The 20880-nt window shown below is 41.1% G+C and overlaps 1 protein-coding gene across 1 annotated transcript in view; it reads right to left on the reverse strand.

Moving 5' to 3' along the window:
• LOC135414021 (potassium voltage-gated channel subfamily KQT member 1-like) overlaps positions 1-20880 on the reverse strand; it is a 480260-nt gene that overhangs the window by 409641 nt on the left and 49739 nt on the right. The window contains exons 7-10 of the mRNA XM_064654258.1: positions 16906-17016; positions 15233-15328; positions 14229-14357; positions 12487-12649 (exon numbers count right to left, since the gene is read on the reverse strand). Coding sequence (XP_064510328.1) covers positions 12487-12649; positions 14229-14357; positions 15233-15328; positions 16906-17016 — 499 coding nt within the window. The remainder of the gene's footprint in view (positions 1-12486; positions 12650-14228; positions 14358-15232; positions 15329-16905; positions 17017-20880) is intronic.

Here is a 20880-nt window from a genome sequence, read left to right on the forward strand (position 1 = left end):
CCCAGACATACAGATTTTTTTCACACCTGACAGGATTAAACTGCAATAAAGATGTTAAAGTCCCTTGTGCATTTATCCTTAGGCAAACTGACAGGTCAGATTTTCCATCACAGCATTTACTTTGAGTGGTGCAAGGAAGAATTTCCAAAGCACAGAATTTCCAAATGCTTTCCAAGGCAAATATTCCCATGGATTTGTGGTTGGGGAAATCTGGGAAGAACAGCATATATACCTGTATATCAAAATTATTTTCCAAGCATTTTCTATAAGACTGCAAACAGCATGCTACATAAAGAGATATATCAAGCAAAGTAGAATTGTTTACGGAGAGGCTAACACCTGGCTAGTTAAAAAGGGAGCAAAACAAACAAACAAAAACGGGTATACCCAGTCTTCTTCATTTTTTAACTAATGGCCAGTGATGCATATATATAGACATCACCCATCCCCCCAAAGGGACAGTGTTTATTTTGCTTCTAATTATGGAATCTTTTCAGCTTTCCCAGCTGACATACAAGTTAAGTAAGTAAAATACATACTTTTCAAGACATTAATTCACTTATTCAAAATGAAGTGTATTTTAAGGAGTAGTAAAAGTATATTTACTACTCCAACATTGAAGTAAAACCAGTTAAAAAGTCATAATTTTTTTAACGTGATGCCCTGATCTCCAAGAATAATGTTTTGTCATTTCCATCACAAAAAACAAATTTTTGCAGCTAAAAAGTAGCTTTACATTCTAGATTAAATCACATCATCTTTTCCCCACGGAGCATTCAGTACATTTTCTACAAAAATCAGCTTCTCCTCTTGCAAAAGCTGACATTCCTGATTACCACTCCTCCTTGTTTATGCTAACGATAAACAAATGTGCAGGCCTATGTTTAATACTGCATTGACTAATAGCATTCTTCACTTCTGTAATGCTGTGTCAGCCTAAAAACACTTCATAAACAATTAAGATTCACAATATCTCTGTGACAGAGACAAGACTTTTATTCATTTAAGAGATGATGCAACCGAAGCACAGTGAGTTAATTGTCTGCCCAAGGTCACACAGGGAATCAGTAACAGAGCTCAGCATGGAATCCAGGAACACTGACTCATGCAGCCCTCCCTCCTCAGCAGGAGATGAGCCTTTGACACACAGCCTCAACACCAAAACAGGGTTTCCATCACAGTCTAACAGCCCACTACGACACGCTGGAGCTTTGTCATTGTCTTACGTTCTCACTTTAACAGTTTCTTTAGCTGCCCCTGCTTCTCTCGTGGAGAAGGAAAAAGCTGACAATTTTTGGCTTCGAGAAACCAGTATACATGCAAAAAGGGAGGGAATACAAAAAGTTGGCCTTATTCTCATCTATGAGATGAAGTACCTGCTTCTCACCTTCAGTGAGAAGACACCATGTTGGCTCAAAATGCCTTCGCTTCCCTACAGTCACCAGGGAGCTGCAATGGAAAACCTCTCTGTCTACAGTACTGCAATATGCACGTCACCACTGTCCTAAATGCTGGTTGGGGGTCCCCCTGCCTCCCTTTTCCCTTTTCTCATGCACTGGTGCCGCAGTCCAAAAGGGGAGGATGGGACCATGGCACAGCACGGGTCCGGCACACGAGGGTGGGATGCAGGTAGAATGGTTTATTCACGCGTGCACCCGGTCTTTTACCAGCTCGGGAGGGGAAAGGGCCAGAACATAGGGCGGAGCATGGGACAGACAAGCGGGGCACAAACCAGGATAGGGACACGGGCAAAAGAGGGATGAACCGGGGAGAGAAGGGGCGAATGGAGGCTGTCCCCTCTCTGCAGCTTCTCCAGCCAACCGGCAGAGAAACAGAGGAGCAGGGAGGCGAACAGGCCGGGACATGCCCGGGAAATATAAATTCTGGGGAAGCATACAATGTGTATATACATAATAACTGTAAAGTCTGTATCATAAAGTGCTTTCAATCACTGTACATCTTTTTCCACTTCTGAGATTTTTCCGGTGATTTCTGGTCCTTCACACACTGGATCGCATGGAGACGTACCTTGCATTTTGAAATTAAATTACTGGTGTTTGAAGTTTGGTCTTTGGCACGTTAGACCACATATTCCATATCCCAGGCCACACTGGAGTGAGACTGTGTGAGACTCTGAAACCTTTAACAAGAGATGAAATTCTGCAGTAATAAGAAAAATCCAAATTGTGTAGCACATTCTTATCTCTGGTTTTAAAAGTTTCATAGACTGTTTCCCCAGACAGCCTTCATTTATGTATTAGTTCCCCATTCCCTACTGCACAATCTGCATGACAATTTTTAGTATCAAAGATACTTGACTAATTAGAAAATCATGGTCTTAACCAGGGTTCAAGCTCTACATAAAAAGGGAAACTTTAAATCTAAATTTACTTTTTTCCCCCACTCTCCTACTTTTTCTTTCCTAGTCTTTTGCTTCTCCAAAATGATTTGGATCATGGAACCTCAAGCAGGGCAGGTGCTGCAGTGCAATGCTGTGCTGGCTCTGCCTACAAGGGCTGATTTGAGCCCAACACATCCCTCAGGGCTAAGTGGTGAGTTATGTCTTCCACACTGTGGCATCATGTACCATAAACAGCTGGTTAATAGAACAGAGATCAAGTCAAGCAGCTGCTTGATATCAAAAGTGTGGAGACAGATCACTGCAGGGAAATAGTGACACAGGATTAGCAGGGGAATGCAAGGCAGGAGCCAATTGCACAAGCATCCACAGGCTGTCTTCCAAAGTGCTCTCAACCACTTCTAGGTCAATACCAACTGCATATTGAATAAAAATTCCACTCTAATCCATGATCTGGCCCACTGATAGGCTTATTTGATAGCACCAAGCACCAAAAACCTCTTGAAATAAATGTATTTGTCATTTCAACAGTGAACCACTGGTAAATATTTTGTTAAGTATCACATTCCAACAAGTTTCATCTGTCTTACAGTAGCCTAAGCTAGCTTTCTAGGCTGTAATCCAGATACTGTTGTTAATGCACACACAAAGATGATACAGGAAAGGGTGACTCAAATCAGTATGGAAATTGTCTTCTGCTTCTCTCCTGTTTGAAATGCACATTGTCACAGAAAAAAAAAAAAAAGCCCAATCTGGCATAATTACTCTTGACTAATTCATGCTCCCTGTTACTTATTTCCTTCTTACTGACTGGTTTGTTTGTGTGGGGTTTTTTTTAATTATTTTTGGGTTTGGGGGGTTTTTTGGTTGTTTTTTGGTTGTTTTTCTTTTCTCTCTTTTTTTTTTGGTGGATTTGTTTTTTTCTTTTTAAATTCCTCTTTCTCTTGGAGCCACGTTCCAAAACTGAATACCTCCAGGGATTGCTCCCACATAAAAGGTGACAGAACAGAAAGCTGTTGATGGACTTTACTTCTCCTGGGCAGCTTATCATCTGTACATCCAACACAGGTGTTAAGTGCTTTCCTTCACAAGGAAAGGTACTGTCATCCTCTCTCAGGAGCCACTCTTGAAATTCAGAGCCCAGATCCAAAACTGAAAACACCTCACAGCTGCTCCTGACTATGCTACACCTGACGGAGGGTGATTGTACCTTTAGTTGTCAAGGAAAGCAACTTCATCCCATGGCTCACCATGCCAGAATACCTCCAGTGCTTATATCCTACTTCACTTACTGTGCTGCATGCTCATATTAATTAAAGAAACACTCTATAAGCTCCTCATACAACCACCAGTTGCATCTTCCCTCTGACATTCCACACTGACTCACCTCCTCCAGCGCTCGCTCTGCTCCCCTCTCCTGCGTTGCCCTTTGGCACATGGCTCATCCCTTGGCATCCTTCTTGGGCCGTGCTAAACTCCATATTCAAGCACGCACAAGATGCTCCCCCAAACTCTTATCAGATAATCTCAGCACTGGTCCTTGATAGACCAGCTCAGCCAGTTCCCCTTCACCAGCTCCCTCCAGCAGGGACACCAGGCAGCCCCTGAAAGCTAAAGCCTCTGCCCACAGCAAGACCTGCCCCATCATCATCCTCACTGGCCCCCCCTGGGGCTGCCCCAGGCCAGAGCAGCACAGCACATCCCCCTGCCCACAGCCCCCACCTCTGCACCTGGAGTAAAGGGAAGGGGAAACACTGCAGGGGAGGGACACAAAAAAGATATAAGAGGGTGGTCCTTTCTACAAAACAGGGTTTAAACACCCTTCTCTAGCAGAGACATTTACACTTATACAGCTACTTAATTGCATAGGGAATAGATACATTTCACATGCCTTACCTATTTTCACTTAGATCTATTTAGACATAGACATATTTACATATATTTGATTTTATAATTGTATAGCTTATATATTCAGCCTTATCTCGTATCACACTTTTATGTTTACACTTCTGTATCTATTTAGCCTGTGTCTGCTTACACTTGTATTTAGATTATGTATTAACACTTATTGTATAGAAAATCTATTTAGACTAGATATCTATTTAGACTTAAATGTTAACACTTACATCTAATTACACATCAATCTGCTTAGATTTAGGTATCTTATATATAACCCTTACTGAGATTACATGTATCATCTCCTTTGACTTACTATGCAATGCAAGCCAACTGTAAATGGTTCTAGTTGGACAGACATTTTGTATTTTAAATTTCCTCAGATGTAAATGTAAAATGCCTCATATAACATTAACTATAGGTTTTTATTTGAAAATCATTGTATATGTAAATCAATATTATTTTTCAAATATTTCAACAATTTTTTAGCAATTATTTTTCAAAAATGGAAGACATCCAGGAATTGCTTTTGTACGACAGTGCCAGGACAGAAAACTGCTGCTGGCCTTTCCCTTCCATGAGCAGCCTGTCATCTGCACCACCAGCACTGGGTTAGGTGCTTGCCATCTTATCTCAGGACCCACCCTTCAAATTCAGAGCCCAGCTCTAAAACTGAAAACGTCTCACAACTGCTCCTGGGAGACGGTGATTGTACACTTAGTTGTCAAGAAAATTCCTCCTTCCCTTCATTTCAAAGCACATGCTGTGTGCCTTTTCACAGCCCCCTTCATCTCCCCAGCCTCCTATCACTGCTGTTAGTGGCTCTCAGGTTCTTGCTGATCTCTCCCTTACTCCTCAGCTGCTTAATTTCCAAGCCCAGATAACTTAAACCAACCTGACTTCGGTGCATCTTGTCCAGTCCTTTCTCTTCTCTTCTAACTTGATTTGCTCCTCACCAAATCATTAGCCAAATAATAGCAAGTGACAACTTGTAGTGCCAGTTTTAGCAAATTCAGTGTTACTTTTCAGTGAAAACAAAAAAAAGTATTAACTGTTCCCTGTCATTGCTGTCTTCACACTTTATGGTTAGTAACTGGGTCAAACTTCCACTCTGCACAGATTCTCATCTCAAGTTTAGGCCATTAAGAAAAAGCTCACAATTTATCCAGATTGTTCTCATCTTTCCTACGTTTTGCAAAAGTCGTAGCTTGGGATATTTATGTGAATTCACTATGGAGCTCTTACATCTCCTGCATTATTCTGTGTTGTCTTAGCACTGCTAGTAACAGAGCCTAAGGTTTGTACTCAGTTTGCAAGACCTCAGGAATAAAGCTTCTCCAGCCTGCTCTGTCCAGACCTTCCCTGGACTGACATTAAGTGATTTAACTGTGACAGCAGTTTTCTAATTGAGCAGGTGTCTGTATCTAGCTTGTTTTACTTTTGTTTATCTTTGTGTTGCACAACCATACTTCCCTATCTCCAGCAGTTATTTTAGTAGGATGAGATATTTACAACTAAATAATGACACAGTTTACAGAAATACACGCTGGGTGGAATATCAGAGGCCTTGAGAAGTGGAAACACAGGATGCAGTGTATGAGTACAGGCATGAGATAAGAGATGGGGCACAGTCTTGGCACTGGAGACCCACAGTTCTAAACAATTCACTAATGGTCAGTTAAAACAAAAATGCAGTCCTGGAGCAGGACAAAACCGGTTTTAAGGGTAACAGAGAACAAAGAAATACTATTTCACACACATAAAAGAGAACATATATAGTAAACTCAGCTAAAACCTGGAGCTGCACAGCAATGAAAAAATATGTAAAAACGTGTTAGGAAACATTTTTAAGTGACCCCAAGTGGATCCCAGGAGAGAAAGAAGAAACTGTCACCACAAACTTCATATTCCTCCCTGTTAAGGACACAAGATTTCAACAACTCATTGTACCACTTCCCCTGCTCTGCCTGCAGCAATACTTTAGGAACTGGAGGAGCATAAATACCAGGAAAATGGACAGAAATTAAAAAGTAGATTTTACAGGTTTAATTGTATTTCTACTATTATCGCAACTTTTTAATTATGGAAAAAAAACATATTGCATTTGATTCTTTTTTGTAACAATTAGATCTGCACTAATAGTGATTAGACCAAGATTTCAGTTATTCTAGCACTAAATTTTAATTCTATTTTTATACCATGTGCATACTCATATATGTATAGACAACTCTGAGTATAACACTTCTTAATCTTGCTTTCTACCATACCTTAGCTATTATCTTTGACTTTCCATTCTTGAAGTCCAATAACCCTGTTTCATTTCTCTGCTTTTCCCAAGGCTGGCTAAGTCAATTGTTTCATGGTACTGTCCAACCTTCTGGACCAAGGCTACAGAGGACCTAGCTCAATAATAGGTTCTTCCACTACAGATGCCAGGAAAAGCACACAGGGTCCTGTATTGTGAGAAGAACCTGCTGGTTGCCCAAACATAACAAAAGAGAAACCTATTTCTTGACTTGATCACCAAGAGTAGAACTCTCCCTTGACACCCCAATGACAGGGTCTTGGATTGTCTTCCTTCTTTCTCTTGCCCAGAGCCTTACACAGCAAGATTGTATATTCTGGATCCAAGAGCAAAAACTACCAGGGCCACATCAGTTCCATGAAACAGCTGACCAAAATCTTTACAATTTATGAGGACAATTTAATCTCATTTTAAAAAGCTGCCTCTTTTATTATTATTACTCAACACGTTGACTCATATATAATTTATTTGCTTCTGTAATTTTCTACATTTTTAATGTTTTTAAAGTTATCTGAAATATTCATTTTGGCAGCAAAACATCTGGGGTATGCCCTCTTTTGCAACTCATGATTATTTTTTTCGCACTGCTGTGCTGATAGAGTGTCTAGAAAAAGTTTGAGGGAGCTGCAAATATCTTCTCTCATTATGCACTCCCATGGTCTTTGGGAACATCTGGTACAAAGTCCCTGCTCGAGTCTGGTGTGACCAGTGATCCAAACTCTGGTCTTAAATCAAGCACAACGGGGAGCTGAATAAGTGCAGAACAAAAATAAATTTTTAAACCTCCAAAGCTGCCAGATTTAATCAGAAGCAAGAGTGATTTTGGCAGAGGCAGCTGTTCTCTTCCTCCATCTCCCCTCACACCATCCCCCACACCCGGTCCTACCATCCACTTTGGCCATACAAGATAAACCACAGAATTCACTGAATGTTCTCACTCAGAACAGCCAGGGCTGAAACAGTAAAGACTGAAAACTTTCTGGTAAAGGCAAAGAGGTGTTTCCACAGCTCTTACAGGAAAGTACCATTAGTACAAGTACTGAGCTGACTGACAAATGCAGAAGCTGAACAGCTGTATGCTGAACACAAATTCTCACTGCAAAGCCACCAGCATCTGCTAAACTCACCTTCCTAAGAGCATGATGTTTTTCAGAAGCATGGTCTCTGGATACCTTCTACTGCTGATTTGGAGCATATCTCTATATTTATGCTTTTCTGACTTACTGACAGTCATGCAGACCCTCAAAAACTTTGGTGTTTGCTTTATTCTGTTAATTTTAGCCACATGTTTTTCCTCACCTTTCCCTCAGCTTGTCAGCACTGGAATCTATGAATTCACTTCATTTAAAATGTTTGCTTCTTTGTATGTACTGCAGATTGTAATCCATCTACACCATTAAGGGAAAGCAGCCCTTTTTCCCAAGGGGAAATGCAATCAGTTTCTAGGAACAACCAGTGTATTACTAGATAGGTGAATGCTGGAATGTCAGCATCTAAACTAGCATTACAGACAGAATAAATCAACATTAACAGTATTACACACTTTATATGAGAGGGCTTACAAAGTTAAGGGGGTCATAGAAAATTACAGTTCTCTCCTCCTTCCTGGTAAAAAGTTACTCCTGTGAAGTTTTGCTTTAAACTGCACATGCACCAGCATACAAGAAACTCCAAAATGCAAACAGAAAAGCACAGTGATAAACAGGGAAATTTATTTTTAGCCCAGCAGAGATTTATCACTGTGAGAGTCTTGTGACTTTGACAAATTTAACAATAATGAGTTGTGTATACAACCTACAATAGCTGACAGCAAATAATATATTCCATCTGCTGGAGTTGTCCCAGGAGGCTGATGTTCAAGGTCTAAAAACTTTCAAATTTCTATAATTTTCTTCCTCCCTCATAAAAAGCATTATGAAACAGCTATATGGTTCATTTTGTGAAGCATACATTGCAGTGAATAGCTGTTATTTGAAGAGGAAGCTCAAAATGCATATAGAAAAAATTCAGTTACACCAAAATTTTATTTTCCTTCTATATGGATTGGTCTCTATGACCTGCCACTCACTTAAGTGCCTTTTTTAAAGCTTACAGGAACATTAAAGATGCCAGAGTGCTCATACATGTCTTGTCATCCTAATAAATGACTCTGCTGCAGGGGAGTACATACACAATGGATGACAAAAGTACAGGTGAAGATCGATTTCAAGACTCCCTATGGATATAAACTCAAGTGAGGATGAAAATATTAAACCAGACGCCCTGGTATGAAACAGTTCCTCAGCAGAAGCAGAAGTTATGCATGGGAAAAAAAAAAACTGCACTAGAAGATCTCAAAGACACTCTGAGGGCTGGAGCACCTCTCCTGTGAGGACAGGCTGAGAGAGTTGGTGTTGGTCAGTCTGGAGAAGAGGAGGCTCCAGGCTGATCTCATTGTGGCCTTCCAGTACCTAAAGGGGGCTTGTAAAAACACTTTTTATATGGCAGACAGCAATAGGACAAGGGGGAAAGGTTTTAAACCAAGAAAGGAGATATTCAGATTAGATATTAGGAAGAAATTCTTTGTTGTGAGGGTGGAGAGGCCCTGGCACAGGTTGCCCAGAGAAGCTGTGGATGCCCCATCCCTGGAAGTGTTCAAGGACAGGCTGGATGGACTTTGGAGCAACCTGGTCTAGTGGAGGGTGTCCATGCCCATGGCAGATGGACTGGAACTGGATGATCTTCCCTTCCAAGACAAACCACTCTATGACAATTCTCTGATTCCACATCACATGTTCTAGAACTGTTTTTCTAAAAATCTATGTTTGCATGAGTTGTTCCTTATTAATTTTTTTTTTAAAAAGAAATTGTGAGAGGTTTGACTTCAAACAAGGAAATTATTATTGTGGAAGATTTTGGCCTTTCCATGTCTGTAAGAATGGTCAAGTTCTTAGTGTTACAGAGCACCCTAAATCAGTCACACCCAGAACCCCATGCATGGTGCAGAAATCAGGGGCTGTTTTCCTCTTATCAAGCATTTGTTTCAAAGTTCCACTGTTTTTGGTGAGGAAAGATTTTATTTCTATATTATGCACTATCCACTACCTGGTTTTTATTCCACATACACAAGTATCTCATAAAACACATGATCAACATTATTTCTAAGATTTCCCTTTTCTAAAACCTTCTTTGTACAAAAAAGGAAAGCATTTTTGCCCAGCTTGGAAAGATATGCCTCCTAAGCAAGTTTTGAGCAAGCCAAGAGGATTCTGGGTGGACATGGAGACATGAACAAGATTTCATAAGAAAAATTTTATTTGCATGAAAAAAGGTGCACATACATAATGCAGTTCCTGGATTAAGGTAAATTCCTCATTTATCAAGGATATTTTAACTATATTTCAATCTATTTCTGCAAGGAAACAAAGAATTTTCTGTTGTCTGCACTTGACAGGCATTTGTTTCATGCCTTCCTACAGTCCCTCTCACATCGGACCCCAGCAGCAGAATAGAAGAGCTGTTTTAAAGCAATAGCTCTGTTCCTCTTAGTGAAAAGTGATATAGTAAATGTGATCTAATTCAACATCTAAGTTCATCATCATCTGTAAAATATCCAGCCCCCAAAACCAATGGATAAAATATTCCACTATAGCAACACTCAAATAGAAGCTATCATACCTCTTTTCAATTACCTTTTTTATTAGTATTATTTTCTCTGCCTTTTCTACTTTCAGCTTTGAGAGGAAAAAAAAATAACCCCATTTACAGGCTTGAAGCCCAGTACTTCCAGTTTCCAAGAATAGAAGCCTATTAATTCTGGCAAGGAGAACTTCACTGCGAGAAATCAGGTTTAAACTTTTTAGAGGTGTCAAGAATGTTCAGTCAATTGAGCAATTGAGTTTGCCAACTACATTCCTGGAAGCTTTGCAACAGAAGAAATGAATCAGAAAAATCAAATTAAGTGTGATTTACCCCTGACACTGGCTAAGGCAAAAAGTGAAAGAAAATAAAAAATAGATAAAACTTAATCGGTAAGGGAATAATATGCATGGCTGTCTCTCACAACAAGAATAACTTAGACCAGCTTAAAAGTAAAATAAGAAAACATTTTCAGAAGAAGGGGGGAAAATTCTTTCATTTTCCTGTTACCAAGCAGAAAGAGATACAGGCTTGTCTTTTTACCCCCTTTCCTGTGATGAAGAGCTTTGCTCAGATTAATTATGACCATTCAGAGAACAAAGCTTTAGTGAATAAACGTGCACTGCCAGAGTCCTGAATGCAGCCAACATAGTCCTCAACATCTTATAGTCTACAGTGCTGTTACAAATTACACAACACTTTGCTCCTTCTGTCCAGCACTGACTGATATCAAAATATCAAAATACACTCAGTGAAATCTGCTATTACCTGGTCAGCAAGGGAAGCTGCACTGCTTCAATAAATGCTGAAAATGAACACAGTATTCTGAGACATGTCATTTATAAATATCACACCCTTCACCTCCTTCCCCAGAACCCATAAAAGCACCACCAGTGCCAAACAACAATTAAAATACCACAATTGCTGAAAAGCGACCTGACCTCAAAGTAACAGGTTAGACATTTACAGCAGAGCATAAAACACAAGGAAGAGCATGAGGGGGAATGGAAACTTCCGTCAGTGGAAGGAAAGCTCTCCTTTCTGCAGTGGCCCTTCATGGCTATCAATTGCATGACACCTCTTGAAGGTCTCCCTGTGAAAGCCAGATGTCCCTGTCCCTTACAGATGTGCCTCAATATGCCACAGCTCTCAGATTCCTGCTATTCCACATCTGACTGCTCCAGCATGGATGACACAGGTTGCACTGACAATCTAGCAACTCCATAAAGTCAGGGCAACCCAGTGAAACTCCCACTTTTGATTGTGTTCAGTACAAGAAGACACCACATGTTCCCTTTTGGGGGGCAAAAATATTTGAAGTACTTTTTATTAAATAAACCTTCATGTCAAGACTACAACCATACTCTGTCCAGGCTGAAGTTTTGTGTCAGCTTCAATGTGATGTAAGAGCAGCAATTTCATACAGAGTTGATGTTCAGGTTTATCAAAGACAGATGAAAACCTAACTCAAATCATGACATAACATACCCTAGACTAGGGCCAGCATCTTTGGATAACTCAGTAAACTTGGCAAGGCTTTGTATGCCTCTAGGTATGGAACATAACTCAGACCACAAGGAAACATTCTCCCTTTTAGCAGATCCAGAACAGATCCCCAACCCCATCAGACAAAGGACATCAACACAGAAGTGGAAAAACTAGCTTTCCAGAAAATCTTCTTTTATAGTAAACAATACCATTTCATATGCACATTTCCATTACAAACTTAAGTAAAAATAAGAATTTTACAAACAAAGCAACTATCTTAACTCAGCACTGAAATTCAATCAGTTTTCAGGTTGAAATACACCCGTCATTTATAGAAACATACAATATTTTAAATGAAGCAAAAAAAATATCCCATTTATAAAAACCTATTGGTTGATGTAGGCATAAAAATGCTTAGCTGTTCCTATCACAATTTGTTTGCACAATGTTTAAGAGGGTGCTGTAAAAAAAGTAAAAATATTTTCCCTGGTTTATTTTTCCTTCCTTCAGATTCTCTGCGAGATAAAGCTTAAAGGTGGGGCAGATTTGAGGAAGCTTTCCATACACTTCTGAAATAATTCAAAAAAGGAGAATTAACAATATAGCTGACATTTTAATTGATTTAAATTTGGTAAACAAAGAAAGATCTTGATATTCACACCATATGTATCTAAATTTGTGTCTTCCTACTTTTGTTATGCAATCATTGGTTGGAGGCATCTTGCTTTACTGATTAGGTGAGAAATTTTCCCTTCAGGATGTCAGTTCTTTCTAACATCATCTCTTAAAAAAAAAAAAAGCTAAAGTCAATGTAAATTACCTCTAGGTTCATCAATGTAGAAAGATACATCTTTTTTGTGCTCTTGTTCATCAACGTGATCATAAGTGATCTGTGGAACAGACAAGGCATTTTCTCCTGGGTTTATTGCAGGTGCAGAACCATTACCACATCCTAGCTTCCCTTTTCTTTTGTATCTTCTAGCCTGTAGTGGTAGAAATGGAATTATATCAGAAGATATTATCAAACACAGACAGGTACACACGTGACCCTCAGGATGCAGTAAATTTACTTGAGGTCATATGTTTTTTATTTAAATAATGAAATTGAAATTAAGTGGAAGGGTTAGAACCTTTGTTTTCAACATATCTGATTTCGAATTACCAACTAAAATCTGTTAAGAATTGATTCTCAGGAGAAGAAGCCCAGCACATTTTGAAAAATCAGGTCTCAAGTACCAAAACTCAAGGCATACAAAATACTAACCACTTGAGTACACATCAGCTTGGCTGTATCATCTTTCTAAAGCTTTAATTAAACATACCCATAGACTTTGAACTGTGAACTAGGCCCTGTGCAGCTTTTTCAACTGAAGAAAAATTCACCTTTTACCAAAAAGGCCAACTTATGCACATCAGGAGAAGATAAATTCCTCCTCCTGCCTCCATACAGTTCTCCTGGTTTTAGAAGCCTAATAAACGTCCTAAAATTGGCACTTAAAACCAAAAAAATTAAGGTTTAGATCAACATAAGAGAAGATGAGCCTTTGGTAGGAGATGAAAGAACCATGGCTTAGTTCTTACATTAGGGTTAGCAGTTCACAGGGAGGTTCAGGTTTAATATGTTTGGGAAATTCCTCTAAATAGAGAAAACAGAGGGAAAATACCATTTATTTTTTTCAGCTCTCAAACCATTGACTGTTTGCTGTTCAGCACCACTTACAAAGGAGCCTTACTTCAGCTTTACCCCTTTCCTCCTGTTTTTTCTGTCTCCAGTTATGACAAAGCAAAGTCATGGCAAAGTCACACTCTGCTCAATACCGAGCAGGTCACACTGCTGTGACACAACACATACGTGCACACACATCATGCCCTTACAGCCTTCTCCATGTGAAATTGTACTGCCCTTCTCCCCGGGGCAACAGGCATCAGTGGCATTTCACTGCCTAAAACCAGGCCTCCAACATCATTTGAGAAACCCTGAGCCTCTGAGCTCGAACTGCTGCAGACCTCTGCCTTTCTGGCCAGGGTGCTGAAGGCTGGGTAAGCTTGGCAGTGCAACTACAGGACTGTGTTTGGGCAACCCCACCTGTGTAGGCAAACACTGTTCCACTTTACTGCACCCAAAACTCAGGAATCTGCCCTAATTTCTACACTCAGCCCCAAATAAAAGTACCACGGAGTACTTCAGGAAAGCACAGCTACTTGTCAGCCACAGGTTGAATGTGAACATAAGTTTTTAAACTATCTTTCTCCTTTCTTCTTGTATGAACTACTATGCAAAAAGAACACATCATTGCTTTACAGTACCCTTTGAGAATGTAGGAGACTTCAAAGGGGATAAAACAATGGAGAATTGGCACCTTTCTGACCACCAAGGCAATTTAAAGTTCCCTCAGAAATATTTTTAAGGAAAATGCAGCCAGTCGCGCTGTGGCGTGAGGAAAACAATCAAGCGTGTTTCAGCTGTCCAGATTCTTCACTCACTTCACGAGGCTTTTGGCAAGTTATTCCACTGAGATTTAACAGCAAGCACAGAACCGAGCTCTGCCCATCCTCCGTTACCTGTTTTCTCAGACTAGGGCTAGATGGCGCTGCTGACTTTTTGGGATTTTGCGCTGGGGGTGTAACATAGATCTTCCACGTCGCTGTGGAACTGCAGGATTTCTCTGCTGCGTAGCACCGCCACAGAGTCTGCAACGAAACCCAAACCCAACAATCGCAGTGAATAAGCAGCCACGGCTGGGGCAGGTAAGTCAGATTTTGCTGCAAATCGAACTGACAACAAAACTTTCAGTCGAGGTAAACAAGCTGCAAAGGGGTCTGACTGCAGTCATGGTGCTATACCACAACACCATAACTAATAAAATACACTCCTCCCTCTACATAGCCGTGGTGAATGTAGTTTGCACCAGGACAGCTCCACGCATTACACAGTGATCTTCAGGACACTCCTTGGTGCACTCTCCCTAGGAGCTGGGATCTCTCCCTGCCCACAGCATGTGGGGTGAGGGGGGTCAAGGCAAAACAACCCTCATAGAAGTGAATCCCCACAAGCATCACTGGATACTGCTGCTTCCTTTTTCCTTCACTGTGCCACATTCAACATTTGTGCACCATGCTACTGTATTTGTTATATTATCATATAGACTGTTATCCTGGGGCATTTGTCTAAACAGAGGTGTGTGTTTACATGTGTTTGTACATGCATTCACCACCTCAGGATTTCGCAGATGCACAGGACCTAAGAGAACATAAAAAGGAAGTTATGAATTAAATATTATAATGAAGATTTTTTTTTTTTTTTTTTTTTTTTTTACTATTTCACCACATATACTCATTGTGTCCAGTTAGGGTCCTTATGCCTGTGAATATCAGGTTAGCACACCTAGAGATGGAGGACAGGCAATTATCTAATTTTCTCTAAAGTGGATCAAAATGACTAAGTGGTTAAACACAAGTTATAGATTTATAATAAAATCTAGGAACCATGATTCTCAGTATTTGAACTACTAGGCCACACTCCTTCTCCAATAAGCTCCTATGTATTTTACTGTTAGGGGCCTTACCTGAATTAGGGAAGCTGCAGCTGGGATTTGTCTGTTGAAATGCTTCTGACGTTGCTTTTGCTGTACTTTCAGGGCAAAACCGGACCCCAAAATACCCTAAATATATCCAAAATTCCTAATCAGACTCCAATATGGCTTCACGTACCTAAATCAAATACTTAGCATATGAAAGAAACAGACATTTTATAAAAGACTTTCTGAGAAAAAGAAAAATCATGATTTTTCAAATGTCCCAGTAACAGAATTTATTTATTCCAACAAATAAATCTGAAACTGAGCAGATCGATACTGGCATCGTGTAACTTCAATAAACAGCATGTGTTTGTTGGTGTGAACATCAGGCTACAGGAATCAGAGACATTCACAGAGGCAGACAGATTCCAAAGGCAACCCTACACAATGGTGGGAGAAGCAAATGACAATGTCACATGACTGATTCTCCGCTATTCTTTGCACTTATTTTTAATTCCTTGCCACAGAAAAAACAAATCCCAAACCTTTTCCAATCCCCCAAAAAACTCGTCCCCAACCCTCCCTAAAAAAACCCCAAACCCACCTGCTCCCCCACAGCAAAAAAAAAAAAAAAAAAGAAAACCCAACAAAAAAACCACTCCCACAACTTAAGCCAGAACCTAGTTTGATTTTCCAGTCAAACTGAGCAAACAAGGCAAAGACATGCTTAATAATTTCAACATTTCTGTTAAAATGGATAGTTACTGAAGAAATACTTTGTCTTGTCTAATTGCCTCGATGCTGTGGTCTTTATTCTCACCCTGTTTATTCAAAGATCCAAAAAGCCCAAAGATCTCTATAGCACCACATAGGATGGCAGATGCCATAGAAGTGTTCTTTTTGTTCCTGTCCTCACAGGACACCAAACTGATATCATATAACCACAAAACAGAAACAAAGAAGTGGTCACCTCTGGCACAAACATGCTGATAAAAAACCCCTCTACAACTCATAGACCAGAATAGCTTCAATTCTTCAAGTAGTGGAAGTTATTCTTACCTCCTTTCTAGGCCACCTTTATCTAAAACAACTGCTGTAAAGATACAGCAGCTTCATTCACAGAATCATAGAATCACTTGGGTTGAAGGGACCTTAAAGGTCATCCAGTTCTAATCCCTGGAGAGGGACACCTTCCACTAGACCAGGTTGCTCAGAGCCCCATCCAACCTGACCTTGAACACTTCCACCCACAGCTTCTCTGGGCAACCTGTGCCAGGGCCTCACCACCCTCACAGGGAAGAATTTTTTCCTAATTCCAATCTAAACTTACTCTCTGACAGTTTGAAGCCATTCCCCCTTGTCCTGTCACTCCAGGCCCTTGGAAATAGTCTCTCTCCATCTTCCTTTGGGCTCCCTTCAGGTACTGAAGGCCGCAATTAGGTCACCCCAAAGCCTTCTTTTCTCCAGGCTGAACAACCTCAATTCTCTCAGCCTTTCCTCATAGGAGAGGGGCTTCATCCCTTGGAGCATCTTAGTGGCTCTCCTCTGGATGACCCCAACAGGTCGATGTCCTTCCTTCATGTTTCCATACACACAAACACACACCTGGGGATGTGTGTGTGGACATTCTGAAGCAACATCCAACCCAGTTATTTCCTACCAAAGGCACCAATTTAAAATTACCTAATTGTGCACCTAATTGTGATTCAAACTCTACTTACCGCTGGCAGAGCAAAGAAAGAGATAGCAAATACTGAAAAACAGGAAGCTATTGTCTTCCCAATCCACGTCTGGGGAACTTTGTCTCCATAACCAATTGTCGTGACAGTTACCTAGGCCAGAAACAAACACCTGTTTCAGTGCAACAGAGTACCTTTTCTCTCCAAAAAGCAGGGAAAAAAAGAACAAAAGGAGAAATAAATTAGAGAAATATCAGGAGACAGGCATGAATGAGCAGTGTTTGGATGTGGGAGTACCCTAAACATCACTGTTGATTTATCCTGGTTTTACATTCTTCAGCAGACATTCACAGCTGACCACTGTTTTGGAGACAACAGTAGTCTGGGTGTAGGATGACTGTTCTCACAGCTTGTAGCTGGCTGCTTCCACCATTCCAAAACTGCAAGAATTGGCCCTGTGGGCTTTAAACCATAGGCTTGCAGTTTTTCTGCCTTTGCTTTTAAAATGTAGTTCCACAGCAGACAGAAGAAAGCCCTGAAAGCACCGACTTGCACACAACCAACGTGGGTATTTGCCCATCTCTGCAGTCAGGCACACACTGGGAGAGGCAAGGAGGGCATCCCTGCTGACAGGGATGAAAAGGGACAGAATTTACACCATCCCAGCTGAATCTTCATAGCAAGAAGAGGAACACACAACCATTCCAGGACGTGTTAACTCCCAAAATCAACCTGCCAGTAGACCAAGAGCTGAATGCAGCTGAGCCCTGTGCTTACCTTTCATTCCTCCCCCAACAAATAGAGTACTTTGCCACTCAAAATCGTGTTTAAGCCACAAGATGCTTATACCTGGATCTGCTCATTGCTTACCAGAGGCCAGGTACTCCCTAAGGGACAAAGGAACCCAAAGTCAAGGAAGATAATGTACCCAGCAGGCTACATTATCTATCCTGACTTCTCCACTAAGGACCTGGTCCCACAGCAGCCAAGCAAAACAGAAGCAGAAAGTCCAGCCAGATCCAATCAAGAGTCTAGAGTATAAAGCAGTATCTTAGCAACAAGGCAGGTCTGACATTAAGCCAGGAATTCCATCCACAGGTCAGGATTAGGATCAGGTACAGTGGTCAGCATGTAGGTCCACAGGGATGAGGCACTGGCAAAATATTAGTCCTTAGGTGAAAGTCAGGATTAAAGGACTCCACAGCCAGACCCAGATGCAGTAAAGCTAAAGACCATCTCTCCTGTAGGAAGATTCTGAGTTTAAATAGAGCCCCCGGATGTGGCTGGAGGCCACTGGTGATGCTGGCCAGGGTCATTAGGCCAATTAGTGCCCTCGGGGCCTTAACAGCACCCCTCCCCACCTCCACTCTAAGCAAGGCATGTGCTTACACAGCTCTGGGATCTGTAGGGACTTGCTGAAGAGGGACTAAATCACTGTGGGGGTGGCAGGCCACCCCTGGAAAATCACGCAGGCAGGAGGACCTGAGCATGATGGAGGTTTTGGGCTGTTCCTGATGAACCCCAGCAGGAAGGAAGAGAATTCATTATGAGGCCAGTGGACAGTAAAGAATTGGTGCTGGGCAGGGATCAGAGTTCAGGTAAAGGCTGGTCCATCAGAAGGGCCCATCAACAAGGGCCAGTTGCTCCCCAGAGGAAGGTGGTAATCAGCAGATCCCAAAGAGGATCCCCAGGCAAGCCAAGGGAATCCTACGTCTGGCCAGGCAGGGGCCTCACCACTCTGGGCACAGGCTCAGGGTAGGATAGACTCAGACACTGACTGTGCCCAACAAAGAATCCCAGTCATACAGCAATATCCAGGTAGTGAGGGATGTCTGAGGCTGAGTATGGAAGCCAGACTGTGGGTTGAGATCCAGCTCACCAGACCGTGGCTGAGCTGGGAACCAGCTCTCCTCCAGCACAGCTCGGGCAGCAAAAAAAAAACCCAGGGCTGAGCCTTAATAAGTCATGAGGGTGTTGGGGTGACCCCCTGGTGTGCCTGGCCAGAGCCATTAAGGCTTTTTAGCATACTCAGAGCTCTGATGCTGCCATAAAATGGTGTGAGAAATGTGGCTTGTAGTCCCTGAGAAGTGAAAGGCTTCTGGTGAGGAAATGAAGAATTCTGTCACCAATGCTAACCACTGGGGAGAACTTTAAATAGAAAAAATGCACTTCTATTTGGGAGCCCTAGCCCTAAACCTAGTCCCCCTCCCTTCACTTTGCCTTGAATGGTAGCAGAAATACAGCCAACACAGACTTAAAAGAATATGTAAATTTACACTGACTACAAAAGAGGCTGCCTTTTATGGAAAAATTTGCTGACAAATGCTTAGATATTATGCAAAAATAGGCTTCTCAGAAGAAGCTATCAAGCAATAAAGGCATGAGAAGAATATATTTCCTCCTCCTCTCACAGCAGTTCTACAGAGAGCTGGAAGAAATATTTGCAGGGAAAAAATTACCAACTACTATCAAACTTAATATTTCCAAGTTCAAAAAAAGTTAGGCTTGTGTTTATTCATCATAAATTTCTCACTTGATGAAGTTCACTTTGTAGAATCTATATCTTCGAATGAATATTGTTATTTTGAACTGTAAACTGCTCTCAGCAGGAACTCTGTCTTTCCAGGTGTTTGTCCAGATTTAATGTGGCTTGTGAAGTGACTCAGGTGCTGTGTACTACCAGCAGTACAAACAGATGAGTTTGCCAGTCCCCAAAATTAAACCAGACCCCCCAAAATTCAACTTTGAAATGCAGTATGTGTTAGTGGGCAGTGGAGGAAGTTAAAGCAGTGTTTCTTTAACATCACTTCAGCTCCTCAGTGCACCCAGATGACCCCTTAAAGTCTGTGATTTTTCCTTCCTTTTCCTCTCTTTTTTTTCTTATGAAAGGCTTCTTGGTTTTTTGTGGGTGGTTTGTTTGGTTTGGGCTTTTTTTCTTTTTTTTTTTTTTCCTGACTTCTCCAGCACTCAGGGCTCAAAAACAAACTGCAGTAATGTTGAGCTGCCTTAGTGTTACTATGGAAGACAGCATGAAAGCTGTAACCACAGAAAAGATGAATTTTCCATCTCTACAGCAAGCATTTGGCTGGCAGATTCCTGCAGGTGCCTGAACATGTCTCAGAAAGTTTTTCCCTGGCTACCTTAAGAGGATGCCTTCTTGGTAATCTAATTAGTACACAGAATATGGAAAGGATTATAAATAATGTAATTCTCTGGATTTCTTAATCACAAGAGATTATTCTTTTTCTACTTGCACATCCAAATGTTATTAGTATCTCTGAGAAGAGAATATTGAATGTGGTTTTTGGAAAATGACACCTCCTTCGTAACACAGATTTATGGTGGCACATTCCGGCTGGTGTGCACATACTCTAACACAGGCTCTGAAAACATATCTGTACACTTCAAAAAGGGAAAAACTTAAATTCAGTAGAAGGCAACAGAGTTGCCCAGATGCTTTAAGACAGGCAGGTGTCCTGAAGTGTGAAGAGTCAGAACTGCACACCTCAAAAAACATACTAAATATAAAGGGGTTCAAACTGCTACCTCTGGCACGAAAATTTACTACTGGAAATTCTGAGCAACTGATCCTAAGTACCTCTGCCAGTTAACACCAATTTACTGGAGAAACTATTTAATGCAAATTCAATGGTACAGAACAGTTGAGTTTGCAGCAAGACCAGTAAGTGTTACCAGCAGCAAGAGGCAAGTGTGGAAGGGCCAGCAGAAGAGAAGCCTCCTACGTGCCTTTCTTCTTTCCTCAAGAAAAAGTACCCAGAAAGGACAGGAAAACTGCTGTGACATGGGTTGCAATTCTGGCAGCCCGACCATGCTGTTAGAAATGCTGTTGCATGTGTTGTACATGCTAAAACTTCTGAAAGTAGCTTCATGTAGAATACAAGTCTTTGATATTTTATTGCAGTTTAACCTGTTTGCCTGCCAAATTTGGGTGAAACGACTTTGCATTTAACTGAAGCAGGTGAATGTAGTTAGCATCTAATTCCCACTCTCCTTCAT

The sequence above is a fragment of the Pseudopipra pipra genome, chromosome 5 (genome assembly GCF_036250125.1).
Source record: "Pseudopipra pipra isolate bDixPip1 chromosome 5, bDixPip1.hap1, whole genome shotgun sequence".
NCBI lineage: Eukaryota > Metazoa > Chordata > Aves > Passeriformes > Pipridae > Pseudopipra > Pseudopipra pipra.